Raw genomic sequence first — 24,486 nt, forward strand, 5'->3', positions numbered from 1 at the left:
ACTTTACTCTATATTGTGAGAGAAGGGTTATTTTTTATGCCTGCCAAATATTCAGGACCTAGTGATGCTGTCTTTTAAGACTAGCATGAGTTATGTTTTATGTACCTTGACATTCCATATTACAGAAATGAATGATACATATAGACTAAAGGAATGGAACTGTTTTTTCAAAATATTATTCCATTTAAACGAATGGGACCATTTTTTTCAATTATTATTGCATGGGAAAAATATGTAATTTCAGTTATAGGCTATAGCAGAACAAAATTACATTCTTCAGATGCCTCTCAGCATTTCATATATCCTTTAAATGACTCCCATACCTATCAACTGTTAAACAGTTCTGCCAATAAAAGCCCTTCATAACCTCCTATAAGCTTTATGACATTATATATAGCCAATATTCCAAAAATAAACAGTTTCTTCCTCATCCCAGATTATATATTTAAAAGAAAAAGACAGAACGCATTCTGATCCTATAATCCTGAACAAAACAGGTATTAAATCTCCATTAGTCTCTAATGTCCACATCGTCACATCTCTTTCAATAAGCTGTAACGAACATGGTTTGTCTACTCAGAGAAATTCTCTGATACCAGTGCAACAAACAAAGTTCGTATACTTCAGCAGTATGCTCTGATACCAATGTAACGAACAAAGTTTCGTATACGCAGCGGATTAAGCTTCAAAATACTTTGAAGACAAAGACGTCCATTGTAGGACAAGTAATGTGTATTAATATTGTATAAGAATTGATATGAGATGATTGCAATGAGGGTGAGGGCCTGCTTATATGCCCTAGGCAGATACCTCTTCACCAACGGTTATGTCTTTAAGGACATACCTTTTCATTAACTAGTTACTAAGTAATCATTATTTATTATTAAAGATGTTCATATTTAAAGAAAAAACTCTCCATCTCGTGTAATATCCCGAGATGATTTTTATTCCTCTAGCGTTAGGGTTTTTCAATAAATCAGAAAAGTTCTTTCAACAGTAATGGACATTTATATGGACAAATACAAAAACTTTCAATAACAACATGGTTCCTCAATAAACCACAATCAATTAGGGTTGACTGTCTAATGGACAAACTCATTCAACCCTACAGTTAGGGTTACTGTGTTTTACTAGACTATTTAACTTTTCTCTATTTAACTATGGCTTATCTGTTCAGTGTCCAACTTGCTCCGAGTTTTCCCTAGTAACAGATCACTGATTAGGGCTTCAGCTCAGCTTTAGAAACCACTACCCAGCAACTGATTATACCACACTCTGATTGCTGCCTGGAAAAGGTGCCTCAATGGCTTTTGCCTTCCTACAGTGCTTCAGAGGAAGGCTACCCCAACCTTTGTTACAAGCTGTTAAGTCTCAAATCCCTTTGTTAACCTCAGAGAGATCCCTTGCTTGTTGAATCAGAGACTTGGTGGCTGAACAAACCCTATGAAAGTAGGTTTGCAGCCTAGGAAATGGTGCTGTCCTTTCGTTTCCCTGGTGCCCTGTGACCCTGTGGCCCAGAATTCCTCAGACTAACCCTTCCGCTGCTTATGTTTTTTGGTTCCCTGAATTAGCTGCAGACTGATTTTCTGTGCTCAGAATGGATTCCTCTTGCTGCGAAGGTGCCCTGCTGCCCACTTGGTATCCTTGTGATGATCTTGATACTTCCCCGGTCAGAACTTGGTGACCAAAAATCCACAGAAATTCACACAAGGAAATTCGTTGTTCATGGAATCTCCTTAGATTGATTTGGTAACCAGGTAATCCAACTAACCAGGAAAGCGATGCACCAATTGATGTGCTGTGGCAGAACAATGAAAAGTTTTCTAGGTAGGTTGGGATTAGCTCCACCAAAACTAGACAAGGGGATTAGCTAGGGTGGGATCACCTCCACCGAAACTAGTCAAGAAGAAGGGGTCTTAAAACCCTCAGAGCCTTAGGTTCAAGAAAATGAGACAATTCAATTCCAAATCAATGATAAGAAAATGATTCTAATCCTCTCTTATTTATAGATTCCTTATGGGGTTCTCTCCAATGTGAGGGGTTGCAACTTGCAAGTGCAATGCCCAATTTGGACTTTTTGCCCCAGCTACCCCAAAATTTACCCAATGTTGTCCCAAACATTGGACAATTGGGTTTTCCCCGTTATCAAAGACTATAGCCTATGGGGTTAGATAGTTTACTTTGTACATCCTTGGGCAATTAATCCATAGGGAACATTACTATTCGTCCCAGATATTTCATTCTCCTTCATCCAACTGTAAACCATCGTTTGACTGCCCATTTACCATCTCATTCCTTTCCCTGTATACATGATGAAATGAAATATTGTTAAAAAATGCTTTTAAAAGTTGAATCTCCTAAAAAACGGACCTCAACGAAAAATTCTTCAATGCATATAACCCCTGCATCCAATTTGTCACCTTAAATGAATCACCAAAGATTTGAATTTTTGTATGACCTTTTTCTTCAACCAACATAAAAGTTAATTTTAGAGCCATTAATTTAATGAAATTATTTGAGTGATGAGTCCCTGTGGAGGCCTGCTTTAAACTTGATAATGTACGAGTCCTTAAGGTAAATAACCCCACCTGCTCCACTGACTTGATAGTCATTTGGGGAAGCACCATCAAAATAGGCCCTTAGCCCTTGATTTATTGATACCTTATCAATTACTTATCTCTATGGCTTTTCATTTTTTGATTGTTTAAAATTTCTTAGGATACTTGTTTGTTGAGTGGCACATTTAGTTGCTGGAACATTCTGTGTTCACAGAGGCTTGCATTTCTTAGCTACACTTCCCAAGCTACAATAAGTGGCAATGCTTTGAAATTATTTAGAGTTCTGTTCCTACACCATTTAATGGTGAACCAGCGGCTAAAAGGGACAACTTTAATTCTAGCCATTATTTGAGTGTAGAAGTAATACACTTAAATTTCATTATTTATTCTGATTCTCTAACAAGTTGTGCATCTATAATTCTATCTATTGCTGACGACCTTGGATTAACAACTTGATCCTTCCACAAAAACCAAAATCTGACTGCAAGGGAAAATAATGGCTCCAGTTTACACATTCTTTGCACAAATTTCTCTTGGCCATGTAAGCCCTTCCATTAGAGCATGCTTATTCTGTCGATGAATCATGACCAGCAGATCAATGGCTTCACATGCCAGAATCTTGTGCCTTTCTCTAAGAATGAAGATTGTTGTTGATTGAATGCACAAATTTCTCTTGGCCATGTAAGCCCTTCCATTAGAGCATGCTTATTCTGTTGATGAATCATGACCAGCAGATCAATGGCTTCACATGCCAGAATCTTGTGCCTTTCTCTAAGAATGAAGATTGTTGTTGATTGTTCCCTAGTATTTCAGACTGGACCACACCTGTGTTGAATTCTTTGTTATTTTCGGATCTTGGTAATTATTGCCTTTTGATCAATAATTACACACTTGAAAAATTCTCAACTTCAATTTCGTTTTTACGATTGAGTAAACATTATTAGATTGATATAAGATATATGAGATATTTATTGATATTTGATTACAATTGAGGGCCTTGATATATATACATAGTCGGGTTGTCTTTTCATTAATTGACACGTCTTTTCAATAAAACAAGAAAAAATGTTTTTTTTTTTTTTTTTTTTATTAATTATTGATTATTTATATTTATATATTATATTATATATATATAATATAATACAATATAATATATATTATATATATAATATAATATATATTATACATTGTTGTCCGGAAGGGAATATACACTCACTCTTAGTGAGGAAGGTATTCTTCCATGATGTTCTCTAGTAGTCCCAGACTCCCAATCACACCCAACCACTTCACATGGTATGGGCAAGATGACTACCTTAGTCTCATGACTATGCTACAAGTATCTATGATGTTTCTCCTCTCCTAGTAGTCCCAATCACACCTAGCCACTTCACATGGCGTAGGCAAGAATTGTACCAGGCTACTCATTACTCCCTTAGTCACTTCACATGAATGATCTGGGAAACCCTTGGCCAAAGGGAGAGTATCTTCCTGCGGTAGGAGAAACATCACAACCCCCTTTCAACGAAGGTGGACATTCTGCATCACGCTAAGCTTGTCTATGAAGTATTCAAACTTCACTTTACATTGAAGCTTGTGAGAATGCATGTTGTTTTCTCATCTGTGAATATGTATCAGAGTTCCACTGCTCCTCTCTGTACCATGTCTTAGATGAAATGGTATTTGGTCTCTATATACTTTGACTTGTCATGAAAGACTGGATTCTCTGGAAGCTTCACACAACTTTGATTATCACAACATATCAAAGTTGGCTTAACTCTAGATCAAATAACCTTGTAAGAAATTTCTAAAGCCCAACTGCTTCACGACTTGCATCACTGATTGCTATATAGTCTGCCTCTATTGTATTGAGTGCCATTGACAACCGTTTTCTACTAAACAATGAGATCATACTTATCCCAAACTGAAGCAACATCCTGGTGTGCTTTTCATGTCTACTACACTCCCTACCTAGTCAAAGTCTGTATAACCTTGTAGCTTTACTTCATCATTTGAGACTTATTTCAATCCATATCCAACTATACCATACTGATACGACAACACATGGTGTGCCACATGCCTTGGCTCAACCATAAAGTGATGGCTTTCTTTATTGGATCCATCACCACAACAACTTTCCTTTACTGGATCCATCACCACAATTGCTTTTCGATCACCCTGCCTGGGTGCTTTCTTTGGCATTGAAACAAATCTTGTTGTGGCAATCTTGGCTGCTCCCTCTGCCACTACTATTTCCTCGTCACTCAAGCATATCCGTTGTCTTGCATGCTCCACTCATAGAAGGCATAGAGACCTCTTGTCTTTGAGCATCTAATTTGACAATCTCAATCCCATGACATCCACTTGGACGACTGGTCGTTCCACTTTGCCTGATTGTCTTGTACATTGTGGGATCCACCAAATCTGAATCAGAGTCTCTCAACTTCTTCAGATTGGTCATAATGGGAGTGTCCATGGACTTGCAGTCCATCATCTAAAGGATCCCAATAATATAATTTCCTTGACCAAGGAAGTAATGCATCAAATCGAGATCCTTTATCTCAAATTCCAAGGTCATCTTCCTCTGACACTGAAGCAAGACTTATTGTGGTAATTTTGACTGCTCGCAAATCTTCTTGCCATTGTCGCTTTCTCTGTGTTAGAATAAGTCATCAACAAGATTACAAGCTCATCAAAACACAAGGTACTTGACGACTGGAGCAAGCGTCTTGCATAGTTTTCTCCCTCTTTCTGGGAGAACCTTCTTTCCGTGGATCTCGCTTTATCCTCCCTATGCTTCATGCTAGATTTTGTAGATCCACTTGCAAGTCACCACTGACTTCCCTTAGGTCTTGGCACAATTTTGACGCACATCTTTCTTCCAAACTTGTTGGCTTGACTGTCTACTTCCTCTGAATTGGAAGCTCTTCTAGCCGTCTGACATGGTTCTAGATGTCTTGTTCCATTTCTTCCTCTCGAACACAAATCTCTCTCGCTGAGTTTGTGCTCCACCCTGGGAGAATCCTCTTGTCATAAAATTTGCTTTGTTCTTCCCAATGCTTACATCTACTGCCTGAATCATTTTCTTGGCAGCCTTCATGTTGTACCTACAAACCTTACTAAGAGGTCATGGAAGAAATGATTATAACCAATCAAAAGATACAAAGACAAAAAAGCCTTACGAAAAATAAAGTAATGATAATCATGTAATGAAGATATGAAGTACTTATCCTTTGAGGATTGTAGGGAATTTCTTAACTCCCTCTTGATCCTTTCCTTCTTGCAGAAATCATCAAGCTAGAAATGCTCATCCTTGTCATCATCATCAACATATTGCTTTCCTTTCTTTTCAGGCATGAGCTAGAGTTTCTTCTCTCAGTGGAAACAACTCTAGGGCTTTATCCAGAAATCCTAGGACTTTCTTATCCAAGACTTCTAGTCTTCTAGGGTTTACAAACCCTAAGACTTCCAACTTTCATCGATACCCTATGAATCACATCACTGGAAACCTTTCTCCTTAGCTCCCTTTGGCTCTGGAGTATCTTTCAACCTTTGTTCCTGAACTATCCAACAAGGCCTGAATGTGAACCCTTATCTTGGTCCTACTACTCTGCTTTCTAGAGCTTAGTTCAGCCCTATTCTATGATATCAATCAATCAGGAATACTTCATCTCAACCAAGCTACCAATTGATCCAACTTCAAGTGGCATGAGCATGGTCCAAACTTCTTGGCAGATCTTAGATGATTGCTCTCAGCCCTTCAAAACTCCTAGGTTAATTTCTTATTAACACTAGTGGATGACCATTCACCCCCCACATATTCTCTAACCATTTACTCATTGGTACTATGAGGTTAAATCTCTCCTCACATTAAAATTTGTATATTACTCCATTGAAATTAGGCTATAATCCACCCACAGTGTTCGACCTTGTTAAATTGTTCCTCCATAATTTATGCGATTTCTTGCATAAATTTAGGCAGAAGTAAGAAGTAAATAATAAATATGCAGTACATTCTTTATATTTCAGCAATTATACATTTTTACCAGGAATTACTGCCCAAGATAATTTATGGAATTCTTTGCATATAGGAGTAAAAAGTAAAGATGTAGTTACATAAAGACTGTAACAACCCAAAAATTTAACACGTATTTTTTCTTGCAAGATCTTATTGCTCTGATACCATTTGAATTCTTTATTATTTTCAAATCTTGGTAATTATTACCTTACTATCAATAATTACACACTTGAAAAAATCTCAAGCTTAATTTCATTTTTACGATTGAATAAACATTATTAGATTGATATAAGATATATGAGGTATTTATTGATATATGATTACAATTGAGGGGCCTGATATATACACATAGTTGGGGTGTCTTTTCATTAATAGACATGTTTTTTCAATAAGACGTTTTTTTTTCTTTCTTTCTTTCTTGTTTCTATCTATATATATATATATATTGTTGTACATAATGTAATATATATTATACATTGTTGTCTAGAAGGGAATATCTTCTATTGATATATAAACCATCAACAATCTGTTGGAAACAGCTATTGAAGTTCATAGTTTTTGTGGCTTGTATCATTTCCCATGAAAAGTGAGTGAGCCAAACTTGGTCTGGGTCAACTCTGTTGTTATCCATTTGGATATATAAACTTGTGGCTCCAACAAACAAATAGGTCTCTAGAAAGATCTGCATTAGCTACTAGTACTATCACAAAGACAAACAAGTTTGTTTATAGTGTAAAATGATCCTTATGATTATGTCATTTGAAAAAAAACTCGCAGTGCTAAAAGGACATTCATGCTGAATTTTTCAATAAACTAGTACGTTGACATGCTTTCTTAAGTTTTAACAGGATCATAGCAAGAGCTATAGGAATTTGAGGAATTAAAATTTCTCCAGTTGTTTTACAATCTGATGTGTAAGTACTCAGGAGGAACAGTGGTATCCATGGAGCTTGTCTTACTACTATCCATAAGAACTAATGGTAAGCTGGGTTATCCCAATATTCTTCCAGACTTCTTCATAAACTCTCACATGCTCTTCATCCTTCTCTTCTTTGCCTTTCAGTTTCCTGTTCAATCTGTCCTGTCTACATCCATCCAACCAACTAATCACCTTTAGCTCAGAAAATCTGTGGCTTCTTAACAAGAATATTCCCAGTATGTCAATTTCTAAAAATTTGAAGAATGTGAATGACATAGGGAAAGAAAATTACATGGCTTTAGAATAACCCTCCAAATACATGTGCCTTGGAAAAATCATGTGCTACAAAAGGTACCTGGCACAGTTTTATATATTTATTCTTCTATTTTCTTACAATTCGTTTTCCTTTTTTAAATTCTTGTGTATTTGTTTTAATTTTACATGTTTTGACACGTACTTGCGAAAGGATTATTTGTCTACTGTTCCTTTATTGTTTTATTTTTTATTATTTCCTGGGTTTCATGTTAAATCATAGTTATTATAATTTTTCTTAATTTGGTTGAATGCAGTTGATAAAGATATTCTTATACCTCCAGCACCTATTCTGACACGGTACAAGAAGGACACCGCAATGAATTCTTTTACGAGGAAGAAACTTGCTGACACTGGATCAACTGATGAAAGCCGTTGCAGTCAGTTTAATGATTTGTCCACATCTAAGCTTTGCGTTCGTTTAAATTCGTTGCATGTGAGTTTAATCTCTTTCATCCAATCATTTTCTTGATATGGCCAAGTCAGTCAGTTTTAAAGTTTTGTGGCCTTGTTAAACCTGGAGAGCTGTTATTTAGATGAGAATTTATAGTGTGCTTAATTTTTGTATTTGATTTTACTAACATTGAAGCCTCATTCTGCACACAAGAAATATGAGATATGAAATCATTAAAATTTCAAATACAGGAAGGACATTGTAAAACATTTACGTTAAACCTGTAAGTAGTCTATTTTTCCACAAGTAGCTTCATCCATGCCAAATAGAGGGCAATGCCCATTATAGAGTAATGGAATGATTGTTGTGCCACCCTGACTGATCTGAACTTACATTTTGAACCATCTTTTTCCTAAAGCACTTTATGGCAATCGTATAGCCTGCTTCAATGACACATTGTATATAAATGATTCAAACTTGAGTGATTGGAGATTTCCACAGTTATTCATATTGTTGTTGGAGATTTCCGGATAGAACTGTGTAATATTTGTGATCCGTCCACTTGTTAAAGGTTCAGTGTTGTTGACAAAAACTAATGTTATTTCTACGTTCTTTTGCATATAGTGTTATGCATAGTAATGCACATGTGCACTAATCATTAGGTCTATAATTCTTATGGAAAAAGATTCTTATAAGTTATATTTCTTTTATAGAAAATTGGGTTGTTGGAGGGTTTTAAATAATAGTTGTTTTTTCCTTTTTATTGAGAATTTAAGTGATATCCAAAAAACACCGCTATATTTTAATTGTCTTTAAAAACTCATCACAATTGTTTGAGCAAGTGTACAATTTATCCTATAGGAACCTATAATATAGAAGAATAGTTTCATTGTATTTAAGGAATGGTATCCAGGAGATGCAAAAGTAAATGGCCCTATTGAATTCCCTCCATATGATTCCTATATATATTATAAATAAATGGCCCAATTAAATTTCCTCTATATGATTCGTATATAGAGTGTAAGTAAATAGTCCTATTAAATTTCTTCCATACGATTCCTATATAGATTGTAATACTAGTGGATCAATGTTGAACCATTACTGTCTATGTGGATCTATTCAAGTGTATTTAGATTTCTAATCTAGTTTGTAGACTTGGCGCAATATGAGGTGTGATTTGTGAGGTCTACATGAAATTTTAGATTATCATTATTATTTTTTTAAGTTAGGAAGCATTTGTATCACTCATTCATAGAAAAACATACAGCATACTTTATGCTTACTGCCCTGCCACTTATGAACCGAGACCAGTAGCATAAAAACAAAAACGTTTATCCATTTGATCAGTTTATACATGATGATAAAACCAAAAATATCAACACCTAGGATTGCAGCGAGGTGGCTACTAACATATATAACAAAAAGGAAAGGAAAGGCATCTATCTAGATAGAGAAACCACCTGAAATATCATCCTCCTCTTTGGAGGTAGATAACTCAAGGTTTGCAAGAGTTTTTAGAATCATGGTCCGATAGATCAACTTCCTCATCTGCTTTTGCATTTCATCAATGCACAGGAGCATCCCCTGTTGGTTTTCGTAACACTCTATTGAAACTTTGGCAATGATGGTCTTCAGTTGCTAGTGAAAAATTATTTGCCATTTTCATATGAAAGGAGTAATTTATTTTAACTTGTCAATATTGAAAAGCCAAAATGAAACTAACCCTTCAAAATTAAATGTAACCCTTCTCTTCAAATTTGGTCCCTGAGTACCACCAACATCAGGGTACATAAATGGCTTGGTTCTCTTGATTGAATGTCAATGCCATACCCTCGTACATGATAGAATCCAATGAAAATGTTGCAATCTTAGCAATCCTGAAATCCTGAAAACTGTTGTCTGCTGAATTTTGAGCTGAATATAAAATTCTACTTTTGTCCACATGAAGTCCGATAATGTTGGATTGAAACAAATAATGGTAATGTTAAAAATCTAAGTAAGATGATAAAAATAAAGATAAAGGAAATGTGAAAAGGATAAAAATGAAAGATAACGGAAATGCGAACTTTTACTTCAAGAATTTAACATTACCATTGATTTCCAGCAATTGTAGGGTTTAGGAGTTATGCTTTCGTTTTATATGTAAACGAATTGAAATTTACTTGTTCAGTCAGCCACAGTAGGGTCCTGCATCTACATGTCCAAGCTAGTGTGGTCTCTGCTGAATAGGGCTGGTTTGGTACCGAACTGGCTGAGAGTCATGCCCTGACTTAGCCGGTTTGGTATCAAACCAGCCCACTGAGCTGAGCCAATGACCGAGTCAACCCAGTCACCTATCAACTTGTCTGAGTTGACTGAGTTTTGAAACACTGGTTACTAATAAGTTGTCCTGTATGGTGGGTGTGCAGAGTTATATTTCAGTAATTAGTTTATGTCTAAATGTTTTAAGAATTATCAGTTATAATGTTTGCTTCAATTGGTAACAAAAATCTGTTTGACATCCTTTCTGTTTTATATTGTATGGCCTTAAAATCAATGGTCCTTGTGCCTGGTGTGTGCAGTTTGGAAGAGAGTATTGATATTTTATTGCTTGACAATTCTTTTATGGAAACCACACTGTGCAGCTTCTTCAATTTAACAATTGGCTATATTAAGATTCTCCATTTTTTAAAGTGACATTGTTAGTTTGACACCTGCAGTATTTGCTGATTCAATTAAACATACTTGAAGACAACAGTCGAGCACGTTGGGTTCAAACAAGACCAAGTAAGATTTTATGTTGAAATGGTCATTTTATTGTTTCCTGCTTAAGAAATCTCTTGTTTAGAAGACAGTACACTTGTTTCCTTGAAAGATTCTAGTATTATCTGAGAGGTTACTCTGATGAGTCATGGCATTGATAGTGTTTCACATTGTGACATGATTTTTAGATTTATTTAACTTCATTTTCTCGTAGACACACACACACATAAAATATCGTTTTCAGCCAATGAGCAGTTACTGATGTCTTTTTTAATGTAGTTTTTTTTTTAAATTATTTCTGAGAAAAGAATTATATATTTACTATTTCAAGCAGAAATACAAAATGTACATTGTATGTGCGTGGGGGCACTCAAAATTACTCTTTTATGAGCATCGGAAATGTAATAAAATCTATGGACATTGCCCCCTATCTGTAGTGTTAATACTGTCATTCAAATGAAAGAAGGCATAGTACGCTTTAGAAACAAACATAGAAAACATCAGGTCAGGAGTAAAATAAGATTTTCCTTTTGCAATTTTCTGTATTTACTCTCTGTTAGCTCGAGAGGCTATTCATGTTGAAAATAAGGGTACAAAGGAGGTGTTTCCTAGTACATTTATCCTCTTGGCCTAGGAAGACACATTAATGACTTTTTGTCTAGTGACATTATGATTTATTAATGTGATGGAGCAAAGTTACTTTTTATGGGTTATGTTACATGTACTATGTAATTTAATTTATTGATGTCATTAGTGTTATAAAGTGACTTTATGAGAAAAGTACAATGTACACTTTCTATTATTAAAGTGACTTTTATGTTTTCAAAGTGATTTTATGAGAGAAAAAGTACACATGGTACAAAACATTAAAAAGTAACTGGGAGACTCATTAATTGAGGGGGACTACATGAGGGAGGGGGTCAAGTGGGGGACTTGATCTCTTGCATTGATCTCATGGGCTGAGATTTAATCTCAGCCATTGATCAATAGGGTTAGGTTTTCCTACACTAATGAGAGACAAAAAATGAAAAGGAAGATGAGGCTCTGATTATTATTCTCATGAGCATTTGAGAAGAGCGTAGAGGAGGTTATGTTTGCAGGGCTGAGGAAGAGATAGCGAGGAGTTCTAAACCCAAGTTTCCAGCTGAAGATTTCAGGCACGCAGACCGAAAATTTTGGGAGAGCATTTTAAGAGAGATTGTCCTAAATTCAAGGACAATAAGAAAAGGAAAGAAAGAAATGAAGCCCATATCACCAAAGAAGTGGAAGAACCTGAAAAGAGGAAATCAAAGGAGGAGGAAGTGAAAGATCTCTACTATGACTGAGATAATCTCCTTCACTTAGTTCTTTTTAGTTTTGTAAATAATAACTATCATGGTAGGAAGCATTGTAAGTATGATAGGATGCATCATATTAGGAGATGGCATCATATTGGAAGCAGCTCATGAATGTAGCAGTGATCATAGAAAGGAAGTAGCTCTTGGTAACCTCACTAAAAGCATGAGTAGAGAAAGTCACCTGGCATGGTAAAAAGAAATCATCATACATCATCATCATTAGGAAGGAACATTTGTAGAATGAGGATAATTAAGATCCTTCGTTAGAATCTTCATTAGAAGGTTCACTTCTTTTCAAAGAAGCGTCTCGCTGATCATTTCACCTTGTGTGGAATCCATTGTTTAGAAGGGTGATGTTATGGTCCTTTATTAATGTCTTTGAATCTGTGGGAGGGTGTCTATCCACAAATCTTCGATCATTATAAGATATACGATTACTAGATTCCCTGATGTCTTCCACATGACATATAATCTCAGGTTCTCTATAAAAGATAAATTGTTTTCCATCAGAGATGGGTATGGGAGTATAAGATATGTCCATTCGCAAATTCCCACATTTTGTGGCTAACCATTTTCTTCGTAAGAGCTTACCCCAGTCATCAGGAATATCTATGACAACACTATCCATGAGCACAACAACGTCAGTGTTAGCTGCCAACCAAACCTTCAAATCTTTGATTGAACCATAAACCTGGATAGATTTTGAATCAAAACCCTGCACATTTATATAAGGCCTTGTAATCTGCAACTCTAATCGGTGCATGATTTTCAATGGCATTGCATTAGTAGACACAACAGAATCAAGCATACAATTGTGCAAAATTAACTTCAATGGCACATTAGCAGATGCACTAGAATCAACCAAACAATTGTGCAAAATTAAGTCATTCATTACTAATGAAAGTAAGAAAGGTGTGTCCCCTATTTCTTCTATCATAATGCATATTTTGCAAAATCATAGGAGGATCCTCGGGTTCTCTGTCAAGGTTGAGTATTTTCTTTATTTAACCTTTTTGTGGTTCTAGGAAAGGAACTAGAACAATTACTTTGGAGAGTGCATTCTCTAAATCCATATCCAAAGAAGCATCATTATTCCTTTTGGTTGGAGTGGGTTTGGGTTGTTGGCTAAGGGTAAAGATGTTCTAGTCCAATTCTTTGGCTAGGCATCATTAGTGCTTGCCTCAAGGTTTTTTGGTTGTTTGTTTCTCCTAGTATAATGTAACTCTTTAAACCTATCCCTTGCTTCTATAACATTAGCATGTTCATCATATGAGCCCTAAAATCATAACTACCAAAAATAACGATGTCTCTCATGTCACCCAGAAATAGTTCATTGGCATCATGTGCTCACAACTATCCAAAAAATGTTTTCAACTTTGACCTATGGACCTTTGAGTTTAGGCTCCCAGAAAATAAGAAAATTGCAAAAAATAACAATTTTCTCCAAACTGATGAGTATGCTTTTGAAATGAAGTCAAATTATTGAAAATCCTATCTCTGATCTTTGTGAAAGTTTCCTTTGATTATTAGCTTGATGAAAGCTGGTTGGATCCTCTAGTTGCACATGCAAATCTGGGGGTTAATAATGGCTACTCAAGGGGTCGTGATCCCCTTGTGGGATGTTGATAATCTCAAATTCTATATGGTCTGCATTTGTAAACAACTCATTTCTAGAAAATCCAACTTGTAGAGCACTATGCATGTCAATTGGATAATGGAATCGAATGTGTGATGCCTGAATGATAGGATGAAAGGAGGACTTCACCATACATGCTCATTGCTCACCTACAATGGCTAGTCGGAACCCATTTATCATGTATGCTCTTCCCACTATAAAATTAATTGAAGTTGACGAATGGGAGAAAGCCACTTGGTAGATGCCAATAAGGAAAATACTTGATAGGCATGAAGGAACCCGCCATTGAGGCTAATGGGCTTGAAGCTATGAGGATCACCTGTCAGTATGAATGATGATCTAAAGTTGAACGTTGACTAAACTCACCCAATCAAGACCCAGTGGTGATTAGTCTTGTTGAATCCTAATGAGGGTAATGACGGTCATGGTGCTCTAGCTTTTGGGTCACCCCTTAGATAATGTGTAGACCCTGATGAGGAATGATCTATTAGAAGAATGGCAATGAAGGATTTCCTTCAACATGAAGTGAACACCGTGAAGTACAACATAATGGCCCCATCTACCTAAGGTTGGATGACTCGAGTCTCCTCCTATTGTCTCTTCAGGAATACCCACCTACCATACTCAGTACTCACATAGTGGAAAGAATGGAAACCTCATCTAGGCTTGAACTAGAAATGGGCACAATGCAATGTTCCTTGTATAGATGACATCATACAGATACTAAAGGGATTGACTTCAACAAACCACAAACCACAAACTAAAAGCAAATGACAACAAAGGAAATGGAAACTCTACAGACTTGTGAGGAATTTATTATGAAGGAAAGTAAGCTAAGTGATGACACAAAGTAAGGAAAGTGACAATAAGTTATACTAGAACATAACTGTAGAGGAAATGAAGGAAAACCAGTGAAGGCAGTGAACCAGCTAACCTAAGACTGAAAAATCAATAGAGTGGAAATCTGAAAATGGCACATCAGAAATATAAGGAATTCTGCAACACAATAATGGTAGGAAAGGCAATAACTACCATCAAAACCCAAAAATATTGTTCATCTCTCTCTCTCTCTCTCTCTCTCTATATATATATATATATATATATATATATGAGCCCAAAAGCTTGTATTTCTCTCATTTCTTTTTTGGTGCAAGAAGCCCTTGCTTTAACCATTCCAATGGGGCTAGATGAATATGTAAATTTCTTCGAATTCCATAGTTTGGTTTGCCACTTTAATGGGTTTTGTTTTGAGTTAGTTGGTCTTCATGATTGCATCTAAAACTCTTGGATACCAGTGATTAAAAAATAAGTCTTCATCTACTCCTATGTGAAGCTTTACTTCATTGTTGAGTTTGGCATTGCAGAAGGTAGGTTTCTGATTCTTAATTCAGGCTTGTGGTTCGGGGAAACTCAGATTTGTCCATGAAGCCTTTGTCTCCTTCTTTCAATCCTTTGATTGATATTATTTCTTTAGCTCTTGTTTAGGTGATTTTCCTAAATCTGCCCTTTTATTTCTGTGGACTTCCCTCTCTTTAAGCCATTGGCTCAACTTTTGGAAAGTTTGAGTTCGCAAGTCATAAAATTGACGAGGCATGGCATATCAACATATGCCAAAATATGCGTGGAAATGGATTTTAGCAAAAGATTTCTAGCATAAGTCAATTTGAGAGGAAAAAGATATTCTTGGTCTTGGTAGTTGGACTAAGTTTTTTTTGCAATGTAGAGCTTGTTTTGAAACAAGACACATTATCACAATGACCCAAAGGGCCTAGGAAGAATAGGAAGCATCAACATAAATCAACTTGCTGGGTTGTTTATGAAAAAGATCATCAAATAATCTTGCATTCTAGTGGAACACCATCACAAGTTGATCTTATGATCTAATTGCAACTGGTATCTCAAGCAACACTGGAAGAAATGGTAAACGAGAACTTGGAGCAAGAGGATCTTGTCTCTCTTGATTCATAGGAAACATGGAGTTAGTTAATTCCATGGGCAATGGCAAGTTGGCCAGATTATGCAGAAGAAGTTGAGGCACTTGAACATGTAGAACCACCAAATCAAGGCAATTTAGGAATGGTAGGAATTTCAAGGACACAAACAAATGCGAAATAACTGTGTATGAAATTAGGAAAGAAGAAGAAATGCCTATTAACATCCCAACCAATGGTGATAAGAAGTCCTATAATTCAGTATAATTATGCATTGTTTTTCTCTTTCGTTGTACAAAGAATTCGTGCGAATATGATCATGCAAGAAATTTTGGAATGTAGCTCTCCTAAGAATCTGGTAGAATATGCTAGTTGTTGACCACTATGTGTCAATGACCCATAACAGTACACCCCATTTTTTTGCAAAGGGATAGCGCCTGATCGATGTGTTTGTGCCGTTCAATTATCATCATCAGCCTGATCATCATGTTATAATGTAAACCCATTCTGCATGTATATGATGTAAATAATCTCAGCAGATCTGTGTCATGTATGTAATTGCCTAGGTAAACCTACTTTTCTGGTGACGATCTACATTCTGGGAGGGTTTTTGTGTCACCGGGATCTTAGGCGAGTCCTAGTCTTCTAGATCGAGTCTATACAAAAGTGATTTGGGAATAATTCTAACTATTTGGTTAGGTTATTTTATTACAAATTGCTTGGTCTGCTGGATTATATTTGTGTCGCAGAAATGGGTAGTTTGTGAGGGTTTATTACAGATGAGTTTTCTCCCTTAGGATGTAAAAAATATGAAAATTATGATGTAAAGTGTCTTGACGGTTGGAAAAAGAAATTATCCCATCATAGGTTAATTAATTAAATTTTCTGGCAAAAAATTAATTAAAATCCTAAGCCTTCTAGGTCCTAGGTAAATTTAAATTCTCTAAAGGCAAAATTCATTGGTCCTTAAAAATCAAATTTTAAAAGGTCCCGGGACTAAGTTAAATTAATTAGTCTACTAAATTTTAAGCCTTTGGTCCCTGGGGGTTAAGTCAAAGTCAATTTTTTGAGGAAATTAATTCAAAATTTTTATTTTTGAGTTATAATTAAAATCCATTTAATTGAAAATTTCGAATTTCCTCAAGAATTTAATATTTCGACGGATGAGATTAAAAGAAATTTTAATCCTCATCAACAGTCGAGATTGCTTTGAGCATAATCACTCGAACTAGCTATTGGAGGATTTATTTTTAAATAAGAAGTCATTTGTCAGTTGATCCATCCGATCTCTGAGTCGTGTGCTAAGCAAAAAGCTCGTGTAATTTTTTCCTGAATATAAAGAAAGTCTTTGGAGCTAAATTTCTTTGGTGTTACTCTTTATGCAAATACTGTAAGGTGTGTTGTTTTCATGCACAATTTTTTTTAAAGCCATTATTGATAACTTCTAAAGAGTGATTTGAGTACAAGTATTTTGCTCAGTTGTTGGGGTTTAAATGATAATTTAAATTTTGAATGTAATAGCAGGTATCTCTATTTATTTGAATTTTATTATCATTTTCTCGCTCTGTTTTGATGGTTGGATTGAGTTTTGCAGGAAATCTTGATTTTTAGATCCTCGGGCGTTAGGGGAAGTTTTCAGTTGGACCAGCTAACTCCCGATCTGTGTTTTCTGAAGAGCCTAACCAAATTAGCTCCGGGCTTATCATAAGATTTTATGTGTGATATATGAAGGGTTTTGAGCTAAGCACCTCCTTTAAAATTTAAAAAATTAATTTTTGTGTGGAAAATTGATAGATCTAGCTATTGAGAGCCTTAGATTATCAGATCTGGGAGCGGAGTTGGACTCACACTCCTCAGATCTGATAGATCTGCCATTCTTGTGCATAGATCTGTAAATTTTTTGGGTTTTCTGACTTGGGTTTCTGGGGTTTTATTTATTTTTATATATTTGGGTTCTGGGTATTTTGGTACAGGTTGCAGATCTAAAGGTGAAGTTTGATTTGAAGCCAGATCTAGGCTCTGGAGGGTAAGATCTGGCCTCAAAATCATTTATTGCAGGGATATTATCCAACTTTTTTGTGGTTCAGGGGTTTAACTTTATTTTTTTCATTAAATCTGGAAATAATTTTACAAGGGTTTCACTGATAAATCTGAAGCAGAATATATCAACTTAATCATAAATTTCTAGGAAATTTTTGAAGGGTTTTATTGGGCTACCATTTTCCTTTCTGTCTGCTGCATTTTTCCCCTCTGGAAAATTTCAAATTTTTTTTCTTCTTCTTTATATTGTCTGCATTTTGGGTTTTTTTTTTGGAAAATTTCGGGTTTCTTTTTACCCTTGTCTGCTTGCGTTTTTTACCTCTATCTCTCCTCAAAACCTCATCCTCCTCTCCATCTCTTCGACTGCCAAATCTGCCGCCTCCTCTGCATCCTTCTTAAACCTCCATTCCCATCGGCCTGCAAATCTCCTCTCCTCCGCCGTCACTGTAAGTTGCCTTCATCTCTAGCAACCTACTCGCATGAGCTCTCTCCTACCTACCCGCAGGTTTGTCCCTCTCTGCGCCGCCATAAACCTTGCCTTCGCTGTCCTCCCGCTGCTCCTTCGAACTCCATTCCTCAATTTCCCTGCAGTCATCCCCATGACCTTTATCATCCCTGCAAAACAAACCTCGTTGCTCTGCCTACGAACTCCTATCTGCCGCCATCGAACTTACTTGCAAGCTCCTTGCCTTCCCGTCCCTCGCATTCTTACTCCTCCTCTTCGCTGCCACTGTCGAGCTCCAACCTGCAATGCAAACAAAACAAACACTTACATTCTTTTTTTTTTCTATCATTTGTTTTGTATTCGCTTTTAGTTAGGGTTTAAGTTAGTTCTTTTTCTTAATAATCTGTTTTCATTTTTTTTTTTGAATTCGTTTTAGTTTAAATTTTCGATTTTTTATTTTATTTTTATTTTTGATTTGATTTTATTTTGCTTTACATTTTTTCAATTTCTTTTTTGTGATTTTGATTTTGATTTACATTTAGAAAGCTTTAAAAAACATAAAAGATTCTAAACATTTCAAAAGATTAAAAAATAAAAAAATCTAGAAAAGTTTAAAATTTGAGAATTAAGAATGAAATAAATTAAAGGATTTGTGCTTTCGCATTAAATATTTTTAATGTGGCCTATGGCCCATTAAAAATTTATTTTATTAACCCTTTGATTTGTTTCATTTCTTCATTTTTCACATTAAAGCAATTGCCTAAGGAATAATTAAAATACTAATTTAAAGTTCCTCGGTGTTTTTGGTGTTAAATGAAAAATCTTAATTTTTCATGATTTCTCTATTGTCAAGGTGCGATAAATGTTTAAAAAATCATATTGACTGTTAGAGAAAGATTGTTTTGCTAGATTATCCTATATGCTAAAGTTTTGGGCATTTTACAATTAATTGTTCATGATCATCGCTTTGCTACATTATAAATTGCTATTGGTGACTTGTTATTATTTAGTCTTTGGTTAATTCAAATTAAAGGCACTGGTCTGTAGTCATTGTTTTCTTGTGATTGTGTCTTATTTTAATCTATCTATCTGAATTGACCGAGACTTGCTTTAAATTCATCAAGTTATTCATCCTTAAAATTTCCTAGAGCCTGTGTTCCACTGGCTATCCTCATCCATTCACCTTAGGGACTACCCCCCTTGACTTACTAGGAGAGACTCTAAACGGAGTGAGTAAGGATTAGAGTGACAACCCTTACTCTGAGCGTTGTCGTGGTGCCTAGACACTTTGTGCGACAACACTAGTAAAACATTGAACTATGGTTTAGAGATTCTTGAAATCAGGTCATAGAAATGTCTTTTATCTTCTCTCTTTGTACCTCTGCTATGAGCTTTGCTATTTTTATTAGTACAAATCTTCTAGTTCTGGTTTAAAAATAAACAATAAAAATATTTAAATAAATTAAGGGACACAACCCTTGACCTTGATGACTAGTCAATGCATATATCATTTTGTTTTTGATATTGGCCTAATGATAGTCAGAATAAGTTAGTTTGACTTTTCTGATCTTGTAACCCTCTTAATTGACCATTGAGTTGGTTCAGGGTCTGTTCTTGTATTGAATCAAGCAGTTCAGCTACTTCCCTGTCAAACTAATCTGGGTGTGGCTGCATGGAGTTTTGAGACTTGACCCAAAGTATTGAAAAACAAATGAAGAAATCGAATTCTACCTTCTCCCATGCCTAATACCCTAAGATGAAGTTATATAAACATTAAAGACCCGCACTATTTGCCTCACACCTTTCATTAAGCATTTGCGAGCATTTTGGAGTTTGTGGCATTAATTGAAGGTTTGTGGTTCAGAATCCAGATTGAGGTTGAACCTTATTTGGCATCTCTTGTGCATTGTCTCTTGTAGATTGATTGAAGGATAGTAGTAGGCTATAGAGTTGGTCAATGGGTCATGCGCACACTTTGGGTTGGACTAGCATTCATAGAGCTGAGATATCCTTCGCACTTGAACTCCGTAAAATGTGTCCAATCTTCAGAAGTAGTTAATGCTTGTGGTGTATCAGAGCCATTCTGTTGGGATGGAGAAACTCCCTCCACACTTGGTTTCACATTTTTCTGCGCTCTGGAATTGTAAACTCCAAAATGCATTGATCCTTGAATTCACAAACTATAGATTCGTTCATGGGACCATCAACTCTTCCCACTTGATTGATAAACTCCCTCTATGCTTCGTTTTACGTTTTTCTGTGCTCTGGAATTGTAAACTCTAAAACCGGTTGATCTTTGAATACACAAATTACAGATTCGTTCATGGGATCTTCAATTCTGTCCACTTGATAATTAATGTCCCCTTCTTTCACATCAGCATGTACTCCCTCTATTTTACACATTGATACTCATATTCATCTCATACTATTCTTTTCTTAGATATCAGGGCTTAATAACCAATTATCTTTTCATCCATGATTGGCATGAATATAATCATAACGATAATTGTTATTGATGATATTGGTAACTGGTTTGATCAAGCTGAACCATTTTTATTTTTGTTACTATGGGATACTTATCCGAAGAAACCCACCAGATGATAATTGTTATTGATGATATTGGTAACTGGTATGATCAAGCTGGATTTGAACCATTTTTATTTTTGTTACTATGAGATACTTATCTGAAGAAACCTGCCAGGTTTACCTTCATTCTGAGGATAGTACACATGGTAAATCAGATTTGTTTGAAGCTTGAGGCTTTTTCAACATAGGGCTCAAGGCCATTACAACATATAGTCGTTAAGAGCTCAGCATGTCACTTGGGGTAATTGAACTTGGGTGAGGAGTGTAATAATCATTCCTCCAAACCACCCAAGTGGACCCAATTGATGGATTTGAACCAACTTAGGCATACTGGCAATGGATTTATAGTCCATCCTCATGTAATGATTTGGATGTTGAATTAAGGAATCCCTTCCTCTTCACCTAGTTCTCTCTTGCACATAGAATTCTGCTGAAGAAATTTCTACATCATGCTTCATCTCCATTGAATCACATTTCATGTAGCATGGTCGCCTCTCACCCTCAGTCGCAGTGGTCTGTCTCCACTTTGTAGTATCTTCGTCATAGAGCTAAGACTGATTTGTCATGGATAGAAACTGATTTCTTCCCTGCCTAATAATGGCAGTAGTGAAATGACTACTCCTGGTCTGGGTGTGTAGGCTGTTAATATAAGATGGTTCTCTTTGTGAGATTGGAACATGTATGCTCAGCAGAAAGAAACAAGGGTCTATATAGATCAGCCAAATCAAATGAAATGTAACGGAATCAGGGTAAGCTGTCACAAGCATGCAAAAGGGGCTGTAAGTACTAATTGGTGAGAAGCCAATATTTTAGTATAATTATTTGAAGACAGAAATTTTTTCTTTGGATGTTTTGGATTGTCATTGCCCTTATTGCTGGAAAGAAATCTATTGTGTCATGATATGCTTTTCCTCATTGGCATCCTCTTCAGAATTTTGTTGTTTTCCATCGTTTTCATATTCCAGGTCAAATTCAAAATATGAGACTGAAAATTATCTTTGGCTTTTGGCTTTTTCATTTTTAACCTTCTTTTTTGGAGAAGCAATGATCTTGATATACTTTCCTTCCTAGTTGTTTTACCAAATTTCGATTTTCATCTGTCTTTCATCCTGGTTTTGTAGGATTCTTCCATTCAGGAAATCACAGTAGAGTAGTTAGGAGTTTGACAGTGATGTCAAATGGTGTTTGGGTTTGATGGTTTGGATAAAATGCCCATGTGAATGGTGAATGAGAAAAGGCACAAGAGCTGCGTGGTATGGATGTATGGAAGACTGATGTCATAGTGTGGTATGTGTAACAGATGGTACATCCTAGCAGGTTGAGGGATTTAGCCCACAGATTGGCCTAGTCTTTGGCTCTGAAGAAATTGGAGCATAAAACACACTTTTATATTTGAGTCTTCTAGTTTGGAATAAAATTAAATGTATATATAAAATTGAATGATATTTACAAGAATGAAGGTGTTTGCTTTTATATTCCCATGGTGCCCCTTCACGTACAATCATGTCTCAATGATTTTACCTTCTAATAGTTTCAAAAAGATGTATATGATAACCAAAGTTTTATATTCCTATATTTAGATATGTTATTTTGTATTCACAATGATGATTAAGGAGTTCTTTTTTGAATATTTTTCTTCCTATTTGGAAAAGTGCGTGTTATATGCATCGCACTCCAAAGGATAGATTGTACGTTGAATCCTGTTTGTAAAGAATCTGTAGTTGTAGGGTAATTTTTTTCTGCTAAGAATTTCTATAATAAGTTTTGGAAAGTTTCTAGATGTAATTTTCAAGAGCCTTTCTCAATCATCTTTTTGGTAAAACCCAATTGAGCAATTCACATGTTTTTTTCAAGTCAAATTTTTAATTTCCGGTTTTTATTTTATTTTGGATTTTACAAGTGTGTTAATACTGCTCTAAGTTATGTGATATACATGGAATGAGTTGTTAATTCTGCTAGTAAGGAGCATATATTTGATTATCAGTTCATTTTTTAACAATGTGTTTTCTTTATAAGTTTATAACTAATTCTTTCTTGATCTATTGATAAGGGCGAAGCTCAATTGAAGAGGATTTAGAGTCGTCCTCTGCTTCTAGAAAACGAGTAGATGGTTTCTCAACTATTTTTGATGGCACAAAAGAGGCTGTTAATGGAGCTATTAATAAGATATGTGATTTTACAGGTATGTGGATTAATTATCTGTATCTGTTTGCATTCATTGATGGTATAGAAACTTTCATGTGAAAAAAGTTGAAATAAAGTAAATGGAATTACATTTTGTGAAACTATAACATAATTACTATGCCTGTGCGTAGTCTTTCTACTTTTATCACTTAACTAGGCTTGCTGTGTTGAGCAGTTGTTGAAGGGATTGGAAGCAAATCCTCATGGACATGCATCATAGGGCATCTATGTTGATTTTTCAAGTGCAATAGATACAAGCATTAATTTCTGAAACTCATAATTACTTCCAATGATATAGAGATTATCTTTTAGCTCTTCCAGTTACTCATTAAGCAGTTATACTTCAGAAATTCAACCATAAAAAACAGTATGGCAGTAGAGATCACAATGAGACAATGATGCACAAAGACAACACAAGATTTACCCTGGGAAAACCTACTTGGAAAAAAATCACCTTTTCCTTGCAGAAATTATTCAATTCAACAAGAGATACATCTAATTCTTCCAGTCAAACATAAAGTCAAACTGACCAGCAACACAGTCCTGTTCAAACCTGGTCAAACTGCATTCTTTTCAAGTCAAACTTCTGCGCAATAAACTCGGCCTGTTCTGATCTGCTAGGGCCGAATTTCAGCCTTCTTCTGCACCCAGAAATCCTTGGTCCTGCTGCCTAGATAGGCCCGGAAACTCGGCCTGTCTTCCACACATGTGAGGTCATAAAGAGAGTGAGAATCCACACTTATGAGGTCGGATAGAGAGAGAGAATGCTTGGATTGTCTTCGTCCTTCTTGTTTTGTCTCCTTCGCTGAGATGAGCAGAAGATACTGTCTTGTGTGAGATATGAATTGTGCCAAGAGGAGGAGGTCGAGTGCCTTATATATAGTATTCTGGGAGGCCAAATGGGTGCCACATCATGCTGGGCCGACTTGATCACTTGGAGGGCTGACTTGACCTTCTTGGAGCCAAAATTCAAATTTAAAAATTAAAGATTCTTTTTTTTGAAATCGGCTTGAAGAACATGCCTTGTATTTAATATTTCATATATATTTGAAGGGCTAAATTATTAATTATGAAGACCGACCATAGCTACAAAATTCAACACTCTCTCTTAGCAGGGGAGGTATTCATAATGACTTTTATGTTTTCTTGTTGAAAAATTTCTTTAGGGAAAGGTTGAAACAATTCATCATCAGCATCACCATAATCCTGGTCAACACTTTTAACCCATGGTATATTATTAGCATCAACTAGTCACCGTAATTCTGGTCAGCACTTCTGACCCATGGTATCCAAACTAGTCACCCACTGGTAAAAAAAACCTTTTGACCACTTCCTTGTGTATCCAAATTAAACACCCACTAATTTGTTGACCACATCATTGGGTGTC

General features: G+C 35.8%; 1 protein-coding gene across 3 annotated transcripts in view; it reads left to right on the forward strand.

Moving 5' to 3' along the window:
- Nucleotides 1-24,486, forward strand: part of LOC149219667 (protein unc-13 homolog) — a 298,200-nt gene that overhangs the window by 167,081 nt on the left and 106,633 nt on the right. For all 3 annotated transcript variants that reach the window (XM_089384442.1, XM_089384441.1, XM_089384440.1), the window contains exons 20-22: nt 8,062-8,240; nt 10,898-10,964; nt 22,966-23,097. In XM_089384442.1, coding sequence (XP_089240568.1) covers nt 8,062-8,240; nt 10,898-10,964; nt 22,966-23,097 — 378 coding nt within the window. The remainder of the gene's footprint in view (nt 1-8,061; nt 8,241-10,897; nt 10,965-22,965; nt 23,098-24,486) is intronic.

This window comes from Pinus tabuliformis, chromosome Q, assembly GCF_031772625.1.
Source record: "Pinus tabuliformis cultivar Carrire ecotype Pingquan chromosome Q, CPIR1, whole genome shotgun sequence".
In the NCBI taxonomy this organism is placed as follows: domain Eukaryota; kingdom Viridiplantae; phylum Streptophyta; class Pinopsida; order Pinales; family Pinaceae; genus Pinus; species Pinus tabuliformis.